Genomic DNA, 23,749 nt, shown 5'->3' on the forward strand with positions numbered 1-23,749 from the left:
AGCCGTATCTCCTAGAGCAGCAGTAAATGTTTCAATAAAAATAACAGTTTAGTGTCCAACACAGTGGCTTTCACCATTAACACTATCCCAAATCCTCAATCTTCAGATCATAATCTGCTTTATTGAGTGCTGTCTTTCATTGTAAACACGCAATGCCTTTTCTCTTCTAATGTAGAGCCTTTCACGAAGCACACTACCTGTCATTGGTGGCAGCCACCTTCCAGTTTTGCATTCATTAAATGATGTTGCAGGCTGAGGTGGAAGGCTGTTTAAATTAGAAGAATCATGAAAACGGTAGGGGGCATGGTGACAAAGACGAGCACAGAAACACATGGATAACAAAAATAGACCAGAGCACTGTGGGTACCCATCCTGCACTGCTAGTAACTGACTGAATCTTTTCAGGTGGCTTGTGCAGTGGAAAGCGAGGAGGAGGAGCAGAGCCCAGGCATCCTGTTTCCATGGCGACTCATAGGGCTGGGGCACCGGGTGAAGAGGGCCTGGGTCATCCCCCCAGTAAACACCCCAGAGAACGCCAAACAGATCCCTAAGAGGCTGGTTCAGGTAAGGCGCCTCACTCATGGAGGAAGCGGATGGATGGGAGGACAAGTAACCAAATGTTGAAACGTTCCTGCTTTCAGATTAAATCCGACACGCTGAAACCGGGAGAGGTGATCTACAGGATTAAAGGTCCTGGAGTCGATGAAGATCCCAAAGGCTTTTTCAGTATTGAGGAAAAGACAGGATGGGTCATCCTGACAAATGTGCTGGATAGAGAAAAGCAAAGCAAGTTTAAGGTGAGTGCCGCCACACGTGAGGAGGCGTCGTCCCGAGTGAGCTTGTTGTCTTCAGCCCTGCTGTCTTTCAGATTAAAGCCTTCGCTTTGGATTTGAGTGGCAAAACACTGGAGGACCCGACAGAGCTGGAAATAGTCGTTGTGGACCAAAACGACAACCGACCTGTCTTCACAGAAATCGAATTTATCGGGAACATTCTGGAACATTCAGAACCAGGTGAGCAGGTCTGAGTGTATGCGATAGGAGAAGCAGCCCCTGAATGTCCCTGTCTTGACACTTTAGTGTTTTGTTTGAATGATTCCACTCAGGGACATTCGTCATGAATGTGACAGCAACAGACGCGGACGACATTGAGACAGACAACGCCTTGCTTCGTTACTCCATCCACAGCACAGAGAGCATCCCCCCGTTTCGAAACAACAAAACCATGTTTGGGATCGATGGGGAAACGGGGGTCATTTCCAGTCTGGATGTGGGTCTGGACCGGGAGGTGAGTTGCTCATTGGCTTTATAGGAGCATCTTAACGCACTTATGATGTTCACCTGGGAACCCCAGGCCAGTTCATAGCGTGTGGAGATTGCATGTTCTCTTTGCGCTCAGTTCACTTTCCTCTGGGAGTCCAATGGCCTTCTGGAAGCCATTGGCCAGAGAGAGAACACAACGGTCCAACCTCTCACATGAAATGAGCAGTGCAAAGCAAAAGGTGGGCAGAAGACAAGAGTGCATGAAGCTGCATGGCAGGAGCCGTGGGAGGGCGGGTGAGGAAAGAAATCATGTTTTTTAATGCAGAATAGCCCTTAGGGAGCAATATTTTTTGGTTTCCATCCCAAACAAGTAAAAAATTTAATGAGTGTTATGTTTCACAATTGCAAAATTGCATGCAAAATGGATTTTAGGGGCAAAATTGTATGCAAAACATCGCTATTTGTCTGATAATGTGGGGGCACTCTTTCATTCAAGCCACTTAGTTGGAAAACAATTGGCAGGGAGGCAAAGATCACATACTTTGTAATGGAAAAGAAGTTTCATTTATAAGGAGGACATTATTTCAATGGTTATGTTGATGATAATCTAAAGCTCTCCATTCAAATGTGTACCTTTGTCTCCAGGATGTTGAAGGCTTCAACCTCACTATTCAGGTGGCTGACATGGAAGGAAACGGGCTGAGTAGCTTTTCCACGGCTCTTATATACATCACTGACATAAACGACAACGCTCCAAATTTTACTTCAGACGTGGTAAGTCGCAGTTTCTCACTTATAGAGACAAACTTTTTATTAGATATTTATTTTTTAGTAAACTAAGGAGCTCTGCCGCTCGCGTATGGGGAAGAGGAGGTACAATTTAAACAGATTGTTATTTTCATGGGAATTGTTACGTATGCATAGTAGAACTAACTATTTTAGATTACAGCGAGTAATTAACCATAGTAAACAATAGTAAAACATAATAAATTGAAAGAATGTTTCATGTTGTGTTAGAGGTATTCGTTGCATTATATGTTTTCGTTCTATTTGGCTTTGAAATTAACACGCAAATACTTTTTAAAGTTACACTTTTACTGTAAAACTTCATTAAAAAACAGTATTTGGAATTAACTTTTTGTCAATATTGCATTGAATTTTGATTCTGTGTTTGGACTTGCATCGTGACAACTCAACGTATAACTGCCCGTGAGTGAATATCGTTTCTTTCTCTCGAATAAATAAACCAACTTTTTCTAATGTTTGTGCCTGTGATTTGCTAAATGTCATAGCAAAAGCTATTCTAACGGGAAACTGTAAACGTTTTAATACAATCAGCATATCAAGATCTCCTTTGGTGTCTAATGTTATCCACGAAAGATGTACTACATTACCTTTGTTATCGTGTTTTTTTTTTTATTTTTACATGTCAGAATTGTTTGACTAATTTTGAATACAACTAATCTTGTCCTATTGCACAGCCCATCACTCATACATAAATTACGCAATAACATTACGATACATCCTTCTTTCAACAGTAATTCGACCGGTGGAAGACCGGATGGTGTTAACAGTTGTAGATATTCTACAGGATATTGTAAGTTGATGTTTTCATCTTCCGCACCATCACCACCAACTGTTTCAGCATAGTCTATTGATATGCATTTAACCAATTTGCCGTGTAACCAATCAACAATTTTCGCATTAATTTGTTTGACTTCATTGTTTCTCAGTGCAAGGATTGCCCGTGTAACTCATGTCTTCTGTTGATAACCCTTCAGGATGAAATTCTTCATTAAGATTTGGACATAATAAGTCTTCTTTTATTGGGAACTTAAAATGAGGAAAATGTAAAAGTGTATAAGAGCTGAGAGACCAGGAACTGTCTGACAAAAGCTTTCACATAAATGAGAGGCGTGGGCTGTTAAACGTAAATGGTTGAGAGGAGGTTGGGACTTGAAAAAATCTCTTGGCAATAGTCTCATCTCATCTCAAGATTTTCTTTTATAATAGAGAGATTCTTTTGAGTATTTTATTGAATTGCTTAATTGTTCCCATTATACTGTATCAGCTGAATAGTCTTTTTTAATTTATTTGTTTTAATAAAGCCATTCAGTGATGCTAATGTCATACTACAAGAATCCAGTCATCAGCAGTAATTCCAAGTACTTAACATTTCTGAAGCTAAAAGGTTTTATGAATATATGCACACAAATAAATAAATACTGTATATACTGATCAATAATCATTAATACCAAACATACTGTCAACTCAGCCATGTGTCAGTGTGGCAATTTTGTGCTTAAATTTGTTGGACATTATTTTTCTTTCAAACTGTGGCCTAAAGATTTTGAACTTCTCATCCATAACTTGTTGAATTTAAAGTCTAAACCCCATATGAACAAACCCTTGGGCCACAAAGAGTGACCATCAAATAGAGCTGAACATGAGGGTACAGGATGGCAAGCGTGTCAGGGTCTTCACCTCTCACAAGTGTGTTTATCACAGTGCAATACCCCTGCTTTCACGCTCTTCCTCCGAGTTGCATTGCTCCAAATTCACCTCCACCAAGGTGTTGCTCCATATTGTCAGGCTGTCCTGAACAGGTGAGCCATTCCCAGAGCAAGGCTTTTCTTGACCAGCTTCTTTTCCTGTTTTGCAGTTTTACATGTCAGTGCCAGAAAACAAAGCTCCAGTAGATATTGGCAGAATCACAGTGACAGACGAGGATGAGCCAATGACAGACAACTGGTGGGCAAAATTTACTATCACTATTGGAAATGAGGAAGGAAACTTTGTCATCACCACAGATACGCTGACCAATGAAGGCATAGTGACAGTGCTGAAGGTAAGCAGTTGCAGTGATACATACCAAAAGTATAATCCCGAGGAGAGGATTGAGGGCTTCATGTGAGTAGATCTGAGTAAAGGCAGATGTGACCTAAAGAACTGGAGGATCAGCCTCACCACACTGACCGTAGGTGCGGGCAAACAAGTATGAAGTACATCAGCACTGGCCTGTGTTCTAAAAATATACAGAAAAGTAAGATTAGGACGCCATCTAGTGGTGAGAAAAAAATCCAATTTTAAAATACAGACTGCAGAAAGAACCCAATGCAACCATCCCCCCTTCATCTGTAGTATTAGTGATATTGTGACTTCTTATTCAACATCTGAGCAACAAGCAGCACTCCATCACTGCTATGTTACAGAAGAATGTATTACAAGACATAACTTCAATAATTAACAAAAACTCAAATCAGTTTACCTGATACAACTCCTTACTTCTCTTTCCCAACACCCTTTGGATAAAAGACCCTTATAAGGGACTCCAGTTATCCGATTCAGTTCTCCAGGTATACATTTAAAGAAATCACTTCATGAAAGGAGCTGTCGCAGTGCATTTCTTTCAGCCAGTTTTATACTCTCTGCATTGGCCGAGCTGAGTAAGGAGGAACAGAACATGCAGATAACAGGAAGAGACTGATGTGGCTGTTTGAAGCATGCCTGCTGTAAATACCCAGAACAGAACAGTGCTTACATCTCACTCTCATGGAGAAAGAAATAATCAATCATATAAGGGAACAGAGGAGGTCACACAAGAAACAGGGTGCCAGCCTCTACGCTGCACGCAATGCAAGCTGTTGTGCATGTGAGATGAACAAGGATGAAAGTGGTGTTCAGGCCAGTCCATTTCATTTCACGCTAGTCAACATGTGTATTCAGTTGGGTATGCCCATTGTTTCTTCCCGTGCCAGTGAACACCTCCTGCTCCATAACATGTGATTGTAGGGTGACGTCACTGGATGAGCATTTGTAGGCACAAATAAGGGGGCACTACAGTGTGCTGCTCAAAACCAACACTGGCCAGCCATCAAATGATGAAGACCTGCAGTCTGGTGAACACCAGGAATAAAGAACCAACTTCCACTTTGTTTGTGCCCTCCTAATTTTCTATTTTTATGGACGTCACTTAAAATAAACCCAACAGCTGTGGCATAAAGTGCACATAGTCCATGAATAAATGGAGTCAGTTTTATTGGTTTAAATTTGAGTAGTCTAACAAACCTTCTGTCACACTTGTCCTTGGGCACTTGCAGACAGGACCTTTAACACCCCCCTTCCAGTCTCTGTGACATCAGGAGAAAGCATCTTATACTGTATATAATTCGCCAGCCTCCTCACTCACTCACTCACGTCCGTCCGAAGCCAAATACGCAGTCGCCTTCTGCGCAGCTGCCCCGAAAAACCTTACGAGACCGACATCGCGGCAGGCTGCAGATTTACGGCTGCGAAAATTCAAAGAGAAAGGCGACTTTGACTGACATCCAACCCCAACATCGCGGCAGGCTGCGGATTTACGGTCGCGAAAATTCAAAGAGAAAGGCGACTTCGATTAAAGCTCTAGAGGCCTGAAAGGCGATTTCGACTACAGCTCGAGGCCTAATTACGCATTCATTTAATATACCTATATCAGGTTTGTGGTGCTTATACTTATTACTGTTCCACTCGTGCCCGTTTCATCTTACGTTCTTACAAACGGGCTCTTTGTCTAGTTCTAAATAATCTGGGGGGGCTCCAAAAGTTCATGAACCACCTGAGAAGTCGGAGGACATAAAAGCAGTCAGACAATATTAGTTTATACACAGGTGTTCATACATACAGTGAAAAGTGAAAAGGGATAAGCATCCCAGCAAACAAGAAGGGTCTCACGTACCCTGCAAACTGGAATCTCATCCTTCTTGATCTCTCAGCACCTCTTCTGACTGTTAAAAACTGGCACTGTGTTCCGCAGGTAGTTCAGAGCGGGCTGGGGTTGCTCCATGATGAGGGTCTCGCTTTCCACTTTTTCCTGTTTTCCCAAGCAGTCTTTGGCACTGGGTGTATGTGCCAGTCCTCCCATTAACTTCATATTTATATTCCTGAGTTGTCTGCGGCCTCCTTTTTGTCTCAGGATGGCCTGGGTGGGGGCGTTTTTCTGTCTTATATATCTTAAAAACCACTCTGCATTCCTTCTAACGTACTCCTTTTTATTTTATTAATAAAAATGATTACATTAATAAAAGTTTGATCACAAAAAAGCAAGTCTCATGTAAATGGTAGACTTACATGCAAATGTCGCTCTAGTAACCATGATGGCTACATTGCAATATGTTTCAAATGTCTCTGCCTCCTCTTCCTCCCTTTACAGCCCCTGGACTATGAAGCAAAGCCGGCCTACAAGCTGATTGTGAAAGTGGAGAACACGAGGCCCCTTAGTACGCTGGCACCCAAGGGCCCACAGAGCAGCGCCACTGTGATTATTTCAGTGCTGAACCACAACGAGGCTCCTGTGTTCCGAACAAACCCCCTGACTTTGGCCATCCCTGAGGGGACACAGGCTGGAACGGTGCTTTTCAGAAATATTGCCTTTGACCCTGACAGACAAGCTCTCAGGTACGTCTTAGCGCTGTGTTACACTGTGTTTGTCATGCCCACTTGCAGCCTCCATTGCACCTCCTTTAGTTCGAGTGCAGAATGTTTAGTTGAACTGTCATCATTCAAGCAAGCTCTCTTCAGGATGATCCTTATGCAGAATTGTTAAAACATGGGAGATATTCATGCATATGGCCCCCCATGTTAATGTGTCCAGCACTTGTTCTAATTTACTTTACTTACTGCTTAGTGTGAAGACAGCAGAACATCTTAAATCTGCCACTATTAGCACTGCTATTTTAAAGGTCTGGACCCCAAATACTCCTGAATTACAGTACTGCACATGAATCACTGGAGGCTCTTGGGATGAGGACTCCGCCAACTTCAGCTGCTTGACCGTCTATTAATAACACACAGCACTGCACTGCACTGCACTGCCCAAAAGTACAAAGCTCTGCAGCTTCAGGCTGGCTGTGACATTTAGGGACACACGCAATATCTGTTAACTGCATTTTAAAAATTGGCTAATAATAAACGTCCAAATTATTTTGATCAGATAAACAGTGGTACAACTTATCAACAGCACACATTAAAATACCGAGATCGCCCTTTTTCCAATAACGTGAAATGTTTTCAAATTCTCACTCAACTTATAGCAACAACACCAACAAGCACAAGGCAGGATCTCACCTCATGTAAAATTTGGGATCTGAGTATTTCTAAAATGTACTTCTCCATTAAGTTAATTTTTGGAATTTTGATACTTTGAAAATAGAAAGGTATGGTTTTTAAAATAAAGATCTAAAAGAAATCATTTTTATTTTTGTTTTATTATTTTTCCTTGAAGATAGATATTGTGTGTGTGTGCCCTCGGAAACGCAAGTCCCAACGCATCACGTCAGCAGCGGTACAAATTTCAACATCACAGCAGTTGGATAAACTCTCGTATTTAAAAGTTTTAGGCTACTAAAATCTCTTTGATTTGCATCCACGCCTTTTCTTAGCGATTTTGATTTGTTCCTAGTATTTTTTGGCTACCCATTACTGAACCAAACGACTCTGTCACCTGGTCCTTTCAGCCCACGTGGCCTGCCTTATTCCACCACAGTGTGCAGGATGAAATAATTTCTTCTTGAATTTTTGAAATTGTAGCTTGATTTTTATAAAACTTCATTCTATTATTGTATTACTGTAATTGCAGAATAACAGAGATGTCCCTCCAGCACATTATGGAGCAAGATAATCTGCACGAGAGATCGTTAAACTCCGTCTGAAATGAAGCGGGCACAGCGCAAGTCAAAAGGACAAACACAAAATTAAAATGAGCTCTACTAGAATGCTTGTTTCAATATGGCGGTACAAAGTTGGATTTTATGGTGGTGGAATGGACCTCAAAGCCAAACTGAGGTTTAACTTGCATCTCAAATGCAATAGAAATGTCTTTAAAGTGGTGCCTCCATGGGCCCCTTATACCAGAACACTATTTGTCAAAATTCTTCAAGATGTGCCTTATGATCCACGCCGTACTTGAAAACTGGAATGTTGCTTTGTGCAAAAAAACATAATAATCCATCTTTATATATAATATGCTACCGTGGCTGTCCATTTGTCTGTCCAGGATTTAAAATCACCTGTAGCTCGCAAACCGTTTGACCGATTGACCTAAAATTTAGTGCACATATACTACGTGACCTCTACTGTCCGCTTTCGGGGTGATGATTGACCTCTAAGGTTATTCCTCTTTTTATTTTAATTTTATTGTAAAATCAATTCTCAGCAGCGGGCGCCGTTCTCATTCCCTACCACCTTCGCCGTCACTTCCCCTACCTCTTCATATCTTAAATCTTTCTTGAGGCAGATTGAAGACTTAAGTGCCAGCTTAAGTGAAAATATAAAGAAAACATACTAAATAATTGTAATACAAACCACTGACTTAATCAGTTTTAACATGAAAAGATGCCAACGAAAGAAGAGAAGCAGCGGGCCACTTGGGTGGAGAAAAGAAGAGTTGCTCAGGAAGCAGCAAGTGCATCAACCTCTGAGCAAATGAATGCTAAACGTACAGAGAAAGAGGATGAAAACTAGGAATGCTCAAGTCAAGTGTACTCACTGCACGCTATTGCGCAGTGCACCGATATTGGTTGTGGTTATAAAATATTTCATCCACATATCTACCCGTGTTCTTAACTCACATTTGTCCAACACAGTTTATGGCAGAATTCAGTGCAAAGCAAGTATCGAGTCTGGCGACGACACTGCACAGTAAACTTCCTCCCATGTCTGCATTGGAGCAGCCCCCTTACAGCACCCACACGGCAACTAAAGTACAGCAAAAAATCCCAAACAAACATGGCAAGAACAAGCAAACTCTACACAGACGGTGACCAGGCCAACCTTTAGACTTGTCAGGCAGCACCAGGAACCACTAAGCCACCATCTTTAAGAATTCATGGTTTAAAAAAAAAAAAAAAATGTTTACAGCAAAAAGTGACTTTGTGGTGGGTTTCTGTCTGACACATTTGTCTTTGTTTGAACAGATATGCTTTAAAAAGTGATCCAGATGGCTGGCTTACACTTAACAGTGAAACGGGAGAGATTAGTGCCAAGAAGGATATTGGCAAGGGATCTCCGTTCCTGATTAACGACGTGTACGCCGCTGTTCTCACCGTGTCAGAACTGGGTGAGTCAAGAAGTCCTGGTATATTCTTTCCGTTTTATGTGTGTTACGACTTTCTAAATCTATCAATTTAACGTTTCATTGTGCCAGACAACATAACATTGGCCAAGTACTGTGGGTTGTCTGGCGCTCAGCTGGGCTTTGAGACAAAGGCAGATCCTGGTTACAGTTGTGTATCCTTCACCAAAGACAGAAGAGAAAAATAGGGATGAGAATCGCAATGTCTGAAAAGTGAGCTCTGGCGTGAGTGGCGACAGGCCTGACTGCCCCAGTAAATGACCGATGTGCTAGTCATCAGCAGGGATGCAGAGGCTTCTCCTTAAGCTCAGACAGATGCTCTGTAGATGAGCTGACAGAACAAGAGGCAGTGTTCGATTATGGGGGAGTGCTTTGGTGGTATAGACGCTGCTTAATTTCTCTGCATCTTTAAAAGTTAACTGACTACTGTTTTCATATTATTATAATTTTTTTTTTAATTTACAGGACACGACAGTACCACAGCAACAGCCACAGTGGAGATTACTGTGCTGGAGGTGAATGACTTCGCACCTGAGTTATTCCCACTGACAGGCTCCATGTGTCATGACCCAAAAAAGGGCCCTGGTTTAGTGCTGAGTGCAGTGGATCGGGACCATCCTCCTCATTCAGCACCTTTTGAATTTGTTCTAGACCCCAACTACCCAGAGCAATCTCAGAACTGGACCATCAACCCTATCAATGGTACACGATTGCATTGCTTTACTTGTATCCACAAAATGAGTGCAAACATATACAGATCAAATAAATGGAAAAATGCAAAATATGGAGCAGATCCCCCATGAGGTTAGATGGAAAGATTTTTTGGAAAAGTCTAGCTGTAGATGACCCTCTGTGGACTCCGTCTTTCTAGAGAAGTACGTACAAATTAGCAGTTTGAATTCAAGAACAGAGTATTAAGAGTTCTGCATTACATTTGAAATATAAAAGCAGTGAGCTTCATGTTGCTGGTAATGTAAACGTAGAACCTTTTATGGGAAGTTACAGCACAACATCTAGAGATGGGTTTCCTTGGAGTTCACTGGCTCAAGATTCCAGCATCTAAGCAGGGCTATCAAGATCATTATAGGCAACTAAGAGGGCTGCCAATAGTTAACCTTAGATTACTCTTCGGTAAAAAAACAGGGGTGTTTTTGATGGTCTTTTATTTGTACTTTGAATATGATACAGCATTGTAGGTTTAACTGTCTTCTAATTCGTTGATTGTAGTTTAAAAAATGTATAAAAAATTGAGTGAAAAAAGAGTGATAAAATTATCCAACCTTATGAATGAGAATACTGTATTAGAGTTATCCCACTGGAGATTTGCAGTACACTGGGCCACCTCAAGAAAGACAATACCTGGGTACAAACATGTCACACAAATTCATGCATTTCCACATTAATTACAGTGGAATCTCAGTTGTCGAACATAATTCATTCCCTAAAGGCTCTTCAGAAATCGATTTGTTTGATAACTGAAACCGTTTTTCTGTAAGGATTAGTGCAAAATGGATTAATCTGCTCCCAAACCCCAGATGACTGCTTATTTAACACTAGAATCCCTGAAGCCTACGAAAAAGCTCCCGGCCCACCTTAAATCCCTTTGCACCACTCCATCAGCATCTTTTGTTTTGTAAATGTGTTGAACAGCACAAGCAGCAAGCAGCCTGCTATCCCATCAACCCGCCTTGATGGAGCTCAGCTCAGGTAAAAAGTTCTCCCAGCTCAAGCCAAGGCTCCTTATCTGTGTGTGAGATGCCTGGAGTTGTATATGGTAAATAATACAGTATAGCATTATAATAATAATTCTTTGCATTTATATAGCGCTTTTCTCACTACTCAAAGCGCTCAGCAATTGCAGGTTAAGGGCCTTGGCCCAACAGAGCAGAGTCCCTTTTGGCATTTACGGGATTCGAACCGGCAAGAGCAGATCCCTAGCCTCAGAGCCACCACTCCGTATCCATATCGTATATGTTATTTAGAATACATGCATTTCATGTGTGTTCCTCGTCTAGAAAGACCTGAGTAACTGTAGGATGAAAGGAAGAATGAAATGAAAGACATGCTGAACACATACCTAAAGCAGAAAGTTTTTCCATGTTATACTAATATTGACATCAAGTGTATAATGCATGAAGACTTTAGTCCAAATATCAAACATGTGTGCTTTTATCCAAGAATATAACCAAAGTAAAAAAAAAAAAAAAAAAAAAAAGCATTCGATTTACGTGACTGTCATTGAGTTAAAATCCTAAGCTCAAATGTCAGTCGACAGAATGTTGTTATGTATTCTTGAATGGTGCAGAGGTAAGAGCTGCTGCCTTATATGCCTAAAGGTTCCAGGTTTGAGTCTGCGTGCTCCACTTTTTGAGTAGTGAGCCGCTATTATTATTACTATAAACATACATTTGATTTGAGTCTGTAACACCTGGTGTAAATTTTGGCACCTTGTAAATGTTAGCGCTTGTTTTGTTTTTTATTATTCAGTTTTATTGTCTCAGTGACGTTCACGTGGTACAACAAACTTGCCTCTCCCTCTCTGAGTTGAAGCCGTTTATCTCCATTCTTTTCACAAGAGCAGCAATGACCACAGTTGCTGCTCTGGCTGATGCCTGCTCAGAACTATTTGTTGTACCGGCAATCAAAGATACAATGTCCCGTGACCGCTATCAGACTGGGCAAAGGCAGAACCGTAACAAGAGACAGCTTCTTCACAGAGCTTTCGCTGGCTAATAGACTGCTCTGCACCACAATGCAACTCTGCTTGGCACCATAAGTAAAATGGGACTTCCACCTGCAGCTAAAGTCACTTCAGTACGCAAACAATTCACCACGCTAGTGTTTAGAACTGGCTACTCTTATATTGAAGATCTTTCCTTCATAAGTACATGTAGCCTGGAGCAGATTAGCAACCCTCAGTTGTTTGCTTTTTGTTTCTTTCATTTCTTTCCAAATTATTATATATTAAAACAGGACACTTCATGCTGATCACACATAGGTGTAAATGTGTCCATACTAGATGGTGAACTGTCAGATTCTTTGTCATTTGCATCTCATTGCTAATTGGCAGTTTATTAAGACTTAAAAGACCAATCAAATGTTCAGAATCCTAATGAGTGCTTTAACTAAATTCAAGCACAAATTCTAATTAAGAAACTGAGTTAGAACAAAGACCTGCTGCCACTGAGGCACCCCTGCTGTAGTGTATACTTGCAAGGTTTTAGGAGGGTCCTGCTCACAACAAGGACAACAGCAATGAGGCTGATTAGGATGTGCCTACATGCAAGGTGAAGGAACAGCTAGAGACGAGCTCACGTTTCATTTAGCACAAGAAGCTCATGTTAACCAAAACAAGCGGAGTCCTTCATTTTCCAAACCTGGCATGGGAGACTACACTTTACTCATGAATGTCTCACTTTGAATTTCCTTTTCAGGCACTCATGCCATCCTGGGTCTGCTTTCACCTGTTGATGAAGGAATGTACATTATATCTGTCTCTGTGGAGGACTCGGGTGAACCCACCAAATCAAGCATCCAGGAAGTCAATGTGACCATTTGCCACTGCAACGGGGCCGGCAGCTGCCAGCCCATAGCAGCCGCCATCTTTCAAGTGGGAGCTGGCCTCAGCCTTGAAGCCCTCCTCATCATTCTGGGTAGCATCGTTCTCCTGCTCTGTAAGTACAAGGACCACTTTGACATCACATACTGCTTGTGCTAGTTGATGGGGCTCAAAAGCAAAATGTGAATGGCCGAACATGTGAAAACGGAATTTTAGTACTTTATACGCTTTACTGCTAAATTGTAAAATTAACACCAAATGCAAGGTTCTGTAAGGTGTAGAAGTCTAGCTTTCAGACATCAGTCTTTAAAACAGACATTGTAGATTATGTAGAAATACTTTAAAATTAAACGAATAAATTGTATTGTGAAATGTGACAATAAATAATAGCAAAACGGTACATTGAGCATAAATAGTTAAATATATCAGTGTTTTCCAGTTCTTATTTCTTTATGTATTTCTTTAATTATTTCAGTTACACCACACACAACATTAAATACGCCTTAAAAGAAAAACTGCCATTTTCCCCCATTAACGTTGAGAAGGCGGGCTCTACCAAGTACTGTGTTTTGATTGGTGAATCATGTACAGCAGATACTTCAAATGCACAGTCCCAAGGCTCATTTCAAAGTAGCCACTATGTCCGGTAAATCTGTTGTCATGATCTGGTAGGACTTTGGCTCCTCAGACACTGCCATTGTTTAATTCCGTTGTTAGGACCGCTTCCAGTGTTGCTAGGGGCATGGCCTCTCTTTCATTCCGTTGTTAGGTCCGCTTCCAGCGTTGCTAGGGGTGTGGCCTCTGGGGTTGTGACCCAAGCATAATCGACACTGCGGGATTAAAAGACGACTATCCTTTTTTGATCTGCAGATGCCAACACTCCAAAGATCTCAGTTTATTTATCACTGTGCTCTTTTGTCGTGTGTACTTTTGGTTTTGATCCTCTTGTTCTCTTGACCATGATTAATGTCTCTCGTATTGGGCTTCAATTTCATCTCCTGGTTTTGCTTAAAACGTTTTATCTGCCAGTTCGCTAACAAAACACTTGTACAGTCACGTCTTCGAGCATCCGCTTCACTGATGATTCACCAATTAAAACACAGGACTCACTAGAACCCACCCTCTCAGTTCTCAGGTTGTGTGTGGTGCCACCGAAGTCAAAAAATGAAGGTAAAATTAAATACATTAAGAATTAAGCACACAAAGCATATATCTTATAGCAAATTGAATTTAGTATGCTCACAGATCATTGTTTCTGTACTTCTTGTCACATTTCACAATAGATTTATTTGCGTATTAATGGCCCTGAAAACACAAACAAGGAATTTGAAATGTGTTACAGTAGCATTCCAGAATGCAACATGTCTTAGTCAATCAACTGCCTTCACTTGCTCGTCATTACTTTTAATTGTTAGTTTTCCAAATGAAGCTCCCCAGATTCGGTTGTGTGCTTCTATAAAACATAACTAGTCCATAAACTGTCCTAGCAATCAACTGAACAAGGTCACCCATTCTCAGAACAAGACCTAATCAGGCACTTATCCATTTCTAATCAGTGCTTGGGTGTCCAGTCGATGGAAACAAAACTAGAAAAGCGTAATTGTAAAAGACACACGTTAGCCCACCTTTAAGTCACCAGTGAGAAAACATACCTGAAAGCAGTGGACGCTGTGGGGCCTGCTTGGTAACAAAACTTTCACCGAGCTGCCTTGGCAAAGACAGACAACAGTGAGGCAGATTAGCACCCGAGGTCAGCACAGAGCAGTAATTAAACTAACGCTCTCATCGTCTCTGTCTCTCGCTCTCTTTCTAGTGTTTTTGCTGCTAATGACAACAGTGAGCCACTGTCGCCATGTCCCCGTCAAGCAAGGCCTGCTGGGAATATCTGATGATGACATTCGAGATAACATCCTCAACTATGACGAGCAGGGAGGTGGTGAGGAAGATGAGGTCAGTTTTTGCACCTCCACAAGTGGGTAGGTTACAATAATTTTGGTGCACAAGCCAAGAACTTTAGTTTTTAGATCTTCTCAACAGATCACCACACAGTCCCTAACATGCAGGACGGAAAAGGTTTGAAAAAGTAGTTCACGTGAGATTGGCTGTGCTGGTTAAGAATGCCATCTCAATTACACAGCATTGTTTGCGTCATCTTCTTGGGTTACGTTAGTGGGCAATAACGTTAGGGGAAGATCAGAACTCATTTATTGAAAGTAACCCAATACCAGCTCATGGGAATCTAGGATATGACAGCAATAAAACATTATAGATGGTGTCAGTTATGACATGCTGTCCCAGTTGTGACAGTCCAAAACGTTAGCCAGTAATCCAGGAAAGGTGAAAACATCGACATGGGAGAATATGTGTTACAATCAGTCCAGTCTCTTTGTCCAGTCCACACAGCAAAGACTCCCTGTGCCCTTTTGTTCCAGCTCTGTCTTACTGTCACACCCATACGGCTTCTCCCACAGATTCTTGGTTTCTGTATTAGCATCAGCAGCAGCTGTGTTCCATGGCCGCCATTTCCCAAGCCAGTTCACACTGTATGGCATGTCCAATGCACAGCCCTCTAGCAGTGGTTAGGAGAGTAACAGACATGTAAACTGAACTGCATACCTGGACAGGCGGGTTATCCTGTGCCAGCTATCAGGTAAATGTGATCGCTTCTTCTTGATGCTGCTATTTTGGTCAAGGAGTGTAACGGACTCAACACACCTTTTTTTATTACATTTATTTTATAGCCAGATGTTTACATTTTTTGCAAGTCAAGAAGTGCATAAAGAGTCAGAAAGACAAGTAGTAGATTTTCAAAACTGAAGTTTCGATGAGTAATTTAAGCCCAGTAAGTACACAGAGAAAGGAAGATTTACCTACCACATGACACTCACCCTTGAGGTGTGTGGACCTTTTCCAGTTGCTAAATGTTTTGCATCTCTTAGACTGAATGCAATGTTATAGGTAAGATGAGACAGGAAATGTTGTGCACCACACGCCAGCGATTCTAACTCTCTGCTCCTCTGCTTGGATACAGGATGGATACAACATTGACCAGCTGAGAAACCCCAATGATGTCATCCCATCTCCAACTGCCACCGTGCCAAGAATGAAGCAGCCTCTCAGGAAGGATACCCCCTACAACTACCCATCACCATCCTACCCACGAAAAGCACCTAATGACCCCACGGATATTGAAGACTTCATAAACGATGTAAGAGCAGGCCGGGTAAAGAAGGGTCAGAAGTTGGAAAAGGGGCTTGTTGTGGAAGAAAGGGCGATACACACACACACAAAGTCAGTAAAACAAGTCGTCAAAGCCTGTGTGAATATTTACATGTTTGTGTTTGGTTAAGTATACGGCTGCAACAACCAATAATCTGCGATGAAAAGAGGCATCAAATTCTAATAACAATTAGTTACCTTGTCACATATCACAAACATCACTTTATGGACCAAGAGTAACGTTAATCTCATTTTGAAACATGGCAGACACAGAGGGATGTACATATGGTGGAGAGATAAGCAGCAAAAAAAAAATTAAGTTTGGAGTCATGTCAAGTTTACTGTATGTCTGGTTAAGAAATGTATGTCTGTAAAAGGAGCTCATTCAGTATGGAATCACAACAGGGAAGCCTGGATAGCAAAAAGCACCCTGAGGTATCGGCGATTCCCTTCTCATTCACATTCGGGCTAATCCAGAAATACTCCCAATGTCGCTTTCTTCTGTCGCTTTCTTACCTAGTGGTGCAAAATCAAAGTCATCAATGACATGCAAAGCTTCCTTAGCAGAAGGTATCTTTTGACAACAGCAATGGTGACTCAGTTCTTCTCGCAACATTTAGTGTATAAAGTCAAACCGCAACCTTGTGGCAGCTTTTGCGGAACCTCAATGATGGTTTCAGCCCTCTGTCCCCGATGTCAATGTGAAACCAGACCATACAGTTAATAACGTCGATTCACTTTTTCGGTAAATGTCACTTTACGTCATACTGGTACTACCATTACGATGGATAGGTTTGTACAAGAAATTTTTTTCATTTTTAAATAAAAGGCTTGCACTTTTGCCATGAACTATACATTAAAAAACACAAATTAATCAAAATAATAATTGGCCAAATAACTGATTAGCAGAATAGATGTTAGCTGCAGACCTTGTTAAGAAACAAAAAGAGATGGACTGACAATCTTCGTACTGGAGTCATTTTGACAGCTTAAAATTTTCTCACATATTTAACACTAGCCATCCCCTGCGGCTTCGCCCTCGGAGTAGTGAAACAGGACAGTGAGGAGGGCTCTGCCCAGCTCTCTACTCCTGACGTCACTCTTCCCCCTCCCCTCGGCCCACAGCCTCAGTCTCGGATTAGCGAGAATATATGCTCCTGCAAGCAAACTATGATTCTTAGCGCAATGAGAGAAGTCACAGAATCAACCAGAATGTTCAAGCAAATTATTGAACAAAAAAAAAAAAAAAGATCTAAATCCGTCAAGTAGTTCTCTCATTTGCTGAGCGGAGTTCCGGTTACACCTAGAGGCAGACGCGTGAGTGAGGAGGGCCCCGCAGCCCGATGAGTTTTTTCGGATTCCCACTAATAAATCAGTACTGCAAGCGAACTATGATACTTGGCGCGATGAGAAAGTCGCAAAATCAACGGAATGTTCAAGCAAATTATAGAAAAAAACCCAATCTAAATCTGTTAAGTAGTTCTCTCGTGAAAAGTGGACAGACATACAAATGGGTCTAAAAAACTATACAAAATTTCATGCTTGGACCATGAAATTTTTAAAACCGTTTCTTAGTGAGCACCTATGGGCCAAGGGTCCTACATTCCAAATTTTAAGTCCCAAGTCCTCATGATTTGGGAGATTTTGTGATGAGTGAGTCAGTGGTATTTGGCTTTTATATAAATTATCAGCCAAGTGTCGTTACTTGCAATAGTCCAATGTTTCATGTTCAGCAGACATTTTGCTTCGTTATAATGGGTTACTTTTGCTCCTCTTGCTGTGTGCTGTACTGTGCGTAACTACAGTCACTTGAAAGTTAACAATGTCCTGACTGGCTAACATCAGCGACCAGCCTCCTCTCTACGTACCGAGGACCATGTCATTTCCACTCTGGTAATCCATTAAGAGGACTTCACACACAGTATGTAACAGCTCACTTGTGTTTAAAAAAAATCTACAAAGAATAAGATATGTTTATTATACTTGTCATGAAGTAATTAAACTTACAATAATGGAGGTAACCAGGAGAAGAAATGTCAAAATACTAGCCAAGAAAAGCGTTACAGAGAGTCCATTCTATCGTCAAAATGAAAAACGCTAGGCAAGCCAGAGCGAGGTCTTGAATAACGATAGCAAAACACCACACCAGCCAAGCGGTGAGTCCTTTAAATTACTCACAAATTCAGGTGACCAGGAAGTGCACATTACATTGCTAAGCTTTTATCCCAACACAATGATGATGTCTGTCTGAGTGAAGTTGCACAGCAGCGTTGTATTAGCCACTGCTTGAAATGATGATGTGCATGAAAATCAAATGGTGGGAAAGATGCAAAAAAAACGAGCAGGGTCTAGCTACAGATGTCCGGAGCTCCGCCGAACAGCCAATTGGTTTGCACGTTTATGTCACATGGTTTACAGTCAACACCTAAGAGACAGTCACACTCCATGACACGCTCACATCAAGACACTCCTACTTGACAGTCGTCACCATTCATGAGTCAGAGAACTTATACCTTAACCACAGTGCACGAATGTTTCATGAGAACAAAGCACAAAAATGGCCTTCAAAATGGCTGTGTTGAGAAAGACGCACATTCCCGGGCGTATTGCATGGCATCACTGACATGTAACATAAAGGACACTGAACATCACGGGATGTGCACAACTGGATTAGCTCTTCATCGTGGCCATGCTACGGAGGTCTGCAGCTGGAGAAAGTAACTCTCTGAAAACAAAATCCTAGCTGAAAAATAATGTCAGATTATGCAAACCAAATGACTTAAATTAGCATAAAAGATTTTTTCAGGAAAATGTACAGAAATTGTTAACAGTATTTATTATACACATTGGACTATGGTGTAAAAACCACATTTTTTAATGTTACGTCCTTTCAAAAAAAAAAAAAAAAACCTGACGATCATAAGGACACATCAGGGAACTTACCAAGTCTGTTTTTTAAGTCTCATTGCCCCATTTTAGAAGAAATAATCAATGCCCACACTCCACATGTAGATCACCCGAAATGTAACTACTAGACATTTTACAAGCATAATAAAATAGTGAGATACGGGGCAGAGAGCCATTCCACCACTTTAGCGATTCACACATCCACTGAGGAGACTTCACAGGGGTGAATGTTACGGCTGTCACTGGTCCGCCACTCTTCTTTTACTATTCAGCCTTGCAGTCTGCAAACCCACCTCCGCTCCTGGCAGTCAGACACTGCAGTTCATGTCTTTGTCCTTTTTTCTTTTTTTGTATTGTCAGGCCCTGGACGCAGCAGACAATGATCCTAATATTCCACCCTACGACACAGCGCTCATCTACGATTACGAGGGAGACGGATCCATGGCTGGCAGCCTCAGCTCAATAGCCTCGGGAAGTTCAGATGGGGACCACGACTATGATTATCTCAATGACTGGGGCCCACGATTCAAGAAACTGGCCGATCTCTACGACAGCCACGGACACTGATTGGGCTAACAGAAGTGACTGGTCTGCTGCAAGAACATTCGCTAAGCCCCCTTGTGCCTGACCCCTGCTGTCCCAAGACTGACCCAGTGCATTGCAGAAGACCGTTCACTTAGTTGGAACACCTTCCATTTCTTCAGCACTGTAACCAGATTGTCACACCCCATACAAGGAGCTTACAGTAGCAGCGTGACATGACCGTGTCGTAATCATGAAATGACGATGTATCTGTTCCAGTCCGCACATCCCTGATTCATTCCTTCTCACCACTCCAATCAGAAAGGAGAAGGAAATAAAGGGAAGTGCACAACACCTAAAAGACGGCCATGTGGACTCCCCACTCGGTGGATCTTTAGCCCCATTAGTTTAAAAGAAGAAAGAACGCCTGCAATAGACGTGTCTCTGAGCTTGAAGACTCCCCTGTCAGTTCAATTTTCAGAGGGATTCATGTGCCCCCCTCGCAAAAGCTCATGTGGACCAGGTGCTGGGGGACGTTGCTCTTATTTTCAGTATGCTTGATGGTTCTTATTGATTTCTGTTAACACATAAAGTCACCTCAAGGAATGGAACACGAGAGAGTGGGGCAATGTTGGGGTCAGAAGGAAGAAAATCTAATTCAGCAATGCCTTACTTTTTTGTAAAGCCTGGAATGTTAGGACGAAAGTCAATTCTTGTTAACGTTCGTCGCCAACCTGCATGGAATCTAAAGCTCAATCTAAAGGACAATACTAATAATGAAGGGTACACGTGTATGTGGTAAAAGCGGCCTGAAGGTGCATAAAGGACAAGTGAGGAAGATGGACATGAAAAGGTTTGGTATGTTGTGATGGTAAACCACTTTAGTTGTGAAATGTACTGTAAACAAGAAGAAGAAGAAGTCAAAATCATGTACTTGACAAAAAAAAAAAAAATCTATTTCTAGTTGATTTGGCCATTGTAGGGGAAAGTGAGAGGAATCTATTTGCTCCCAATGGGATGATATGGTGGAAAAAGGACAGCGATGCGGGCCTACAGCCTTTACCGCCTGGCCTCATGCCATTCTGGGGTTCCTTCTGTGTGGAATTTGCATGTTCTCCCGTGTGCAGGATAAGCTAAGTGCTGGCGCTAAACTGGCACCTGAATGAATGCGCGACTGAAATCCCATTTGGGGGTTGATGTCTGACTTGTTTGAGTTAAGACCTGGGCTCAGTGGGACTTTAAAATTGGACATAGCAGGTCAGAGCATGGCTGGATGGACGATTCTAGGGGGGCTTCATGTGTTCTCTTTTGATGTATTCTTTGTATTACATAAACCAAACTGACGCAAAGTGTACAGTTTCATTAATTTCTGACTAAACAAAAAAAGAGTTCCATCTTTATAGAATACGCATACCTGGGAAATGTGACAGTTAGCTTCTAACTAAAGCAAATCTGTTAAAAGAAAGTTCACTGTCTGCAAAATTATCCATTTATATTATTACATTAGACAATTACAAATAATAACACAAATGTGAAAAACTGAAGTCACCGGAACATTGTGCCAGAACAGAATGAGGTCAGCAAAAGTCAAGTTGAAAGGGTAACCATTACACAGGCTTGTTTATATCGTATCATAGACAGTCGAGTGCGTGTGTGTGTATATACAGTACGAGTACACACACATTATCTATGAACACACTGGACAAGGCGCAGTCCACCTGTGCCACTGTGCTGACCCCTCTTCCTCACACAGCCCACCCAGTGCTAAGCTCAATAAGATACAAGTAATTAACAAAGAGCCCTGACCAGGCAATGTCTTGCGCTTTCTTTTCCTTAAAGGACACTCAGTCAGTTCTCCTTCAATCAGAATGAATGGATTTCTTATTAGTCCGCCATGCACCTTCATATCGACGTCGCACTTGAGGGCCGTGTTAAGAGACTCCTCCAGAAAGTTCAGGCTTAAGTGACTGTGGTGATTGCTGTGAGTGCCTGCGAAGTTAAGGCACCGTTTGCTGATGGTGGGTGCTGTGTTAGTGATTTAGATAAGCAGATGAAACGATCAAAATACCAGCAGTGTGTCAGGTGAAGGGCACCTCAAAAACATTCAAATCTTTTTATTTCATTCTTGGATTTCACCGAATGCGTCTGACAATACTGAACCGACTGACCGATTCCCTGGCGTCAGGCCACTGCATTTTGCCCACAGTGTTACGTGTTTACACTGACAGATTTTTTTTTTTAAATACTGAAAACAGATGGATGTATCAAAAAGATCACTAATTGTGGTCCTATTTTTTCCAGAAATAAAATGCAACAACATAACAACAAAGTGAGATCGTTACAGATTTGCTTCCATTTCCTCACAAATGGACATGTAGATTCATGAAAGGGAGGCCTGATGGCTAAGAGTCTGCACTGTAACTGAGGAGGTGATCAGTCAGGCCTCTCCGCTCACTCACTGTGATTTATTAAAAAATAAATTCAATGAAACACGGTGCATTGAAAGGCGCTATAAAAGATCCAAACTTCAAGGTACATGGCAGTATTCTTTAATGCAGAATTTCAAGACTTTGGTATCAGTGTTACTTTGGAAGCATTAAGTGAGCAGGAAATGGCAAGATACCGGATGTCCCAGGAGGACATTTAACACATCTACTCTCTCTCTCTCTCTAATTATATTATATATATTATATATATATATATATATATATATATATATATATATATATATACAATAAAATAATAAGCCTAAAAGTGCAATGATTTTGTACAACGATTTTTGTCACACTTTAAATCATCAGCTTATTTTAAAACCTACATATACAAGTTTGGTATCATTCTTTTCAGAGTTTATCGAACTTTAATATTGTTAGATTGTCAGATTCTTATTCCGTTTTTAAATTATAAACTAAAATATCAAGAAAGTCGTGGTTTTTAATATCAAGAAAAGTTGTGCTTTTTAATTTCAATAATTTATTTTAATAATTTGATTCAATAAATTACATTATTTTTGATTAAGTAAACTTTCTTTCACAGGAACAAACTATTAAAAAAAGTATCTATTCATAACACCACTGTTTGTATTTAAGTGATTTAATTAGCTGAAGGTCGAGTTACGATGACCCATTGCATACCACTTTAGTTTTCATGTGATTTTTCCTGTTATTTAAATCAGTCATTTTTTTTAAAAAAAAGGTTTTTTATCTATAAGAATGTCAGTTAAAACGAATGGATCGTTTATTTAGTCTCTTATAAATACTCATCGAGCATAGTGGAGCTCAGTTTAACGGGTATACTCCAATTGGTAAGAGAGTAAAGATTTTATTCTCATTTCATGATTTTTACTATGTTAAATATTATTTTATTTATTTATTTATTTTTTTTTTTTTTACATATTTATAGAATTTCCTGATTTTGACCACAAGTGGGGAGGCCTACCAGGCCGCAACTGGAGGGTTGGGCACTGAAGGCGCCAGGGGGGCTTGGCCCCCCAGTTTAGGTTACAAAAACAAGAATGTCTCAACTGATCTTTTGGAGCGTTTACTGATAGACGTTAGAAAGACAGCAGGTTTGTTTGTCTTCTGCACTTGCCCTCAGTAAAGCAGGCTAATGTATACAACGGTATTTACATCTGACAGAGAGCACTCGCCTAAGTAGGACTTCAGTGGCGTGCAGGAGAAACAAAGACAAGGGTGCCAAAGGGCAAGTGTAGTGAACCTCAAATAGTGAAGTATGAAAGTTACTATGAAATGTCTGATTGTCACAAAACACTGCAGGTTCAAGAACTGTCTATGAGTTCATCACTAGTTATAGCACTGGAACACACTACTAGTTCTAGAGTCATTACTAGTCCATGAGAGTCCACCATTCGTTCCAGAGTCATTAGTCATTACTAGTCCCTTACATAGTATACTTTTCTAGTTCTTGAACTCATTACTAATTTAAGAGACATTACCAGTCCATCAGGATCTCTTCTTAGGTCTGCAGTCATTAGTAGGTCAGGTATTACAACTCACTAGCAGTTCTAAAGCCATTCCTAGTCCATCACTAGTTGTAGTACTAGATCCCATTACTAGTTCTAGAGTCATCCACCATTACTAGTACACCTTTATAGTTCTTCAACTCATTACTACTTCTTGAGACATTACCAGTTCTTGCAGAACACCTCAC

General features: G+C 41.1%; 1 protein-coding gene across 1 annotated transcript in view; it reads left to right on the forward strand.

Annotated features, from left to right (window-relative positions):
- Window positions 1-19,703, forward strand: part of cdh15 (cadherin 15, type 1, M-cadherin (myotubule)) — a 46,863-nt gene extending 27,160 nt beyond the window's left edge. Inside the window, exons 2-14 of the mRNA XM_028809756.2 lie at window positions 406-564; window positions 642-797; window positions 869-1,013; window positions 1,106-1,287; window positions 1,908-2,036; window positions 3,925-4,110; window positions 6,454-6,698; window positions 9,215-9,357; window positions 9,838-10,074; window positions 12,807-13,046; window positions 14,745-14,881; window positions 15,963-16,139; window positions 19,418-19,703. Of these exons, the coding sequence (XP_028665589.2) occupies window positions 406-564; window positions 642-797; window positions 869-1,013; window positions 1,106-1,287; window positions 1,908-2,036; window positions 3,925-4,110; window positions 6,454-6,698; window positions 9,215-9,357; window positions 9,838-10,074; window positions 12,807-13,046; window positions 14,745-14,881; window positions 15,963-16,139; window positions 19,418-19,624 (2,343 nt within the window). The 3' untranslated portion in view covers window positions 19,625-19,703. The remainder of the gene's footprint in view (window positions 1-405; window positions 565-641; window positions 798-868; window positions 1,014-1,105; window positions 1,288-1,907; window positions 2,037-3,924; window positions 4,111-6,453; window positions 6,699-9,214; window positions 9,358-9,837; window positions 10,075-12,806; window positions 13,047-14,744; window positions 14,882-15,962; window positions 16,140-19,417) is intronic.
- Window positions 19,704-23,749: the final 4,046 nt, after the last annotated feature.

The sequence above is a fragment of the Erpetoichthys calabaricus genome, chromosome 9 (assembly GCF_900747795.2).
Source record: "Erpetoichthys calabaricus chromosome 9, fErpCal1.3, whole genome shotgun sequence".
NCBI lineage: Eukaryota > Metazoa > Chordata > Cladistia > Polypteriformes > Polypteridae > Erpetoichthys > Erpetoichthys calabaricus.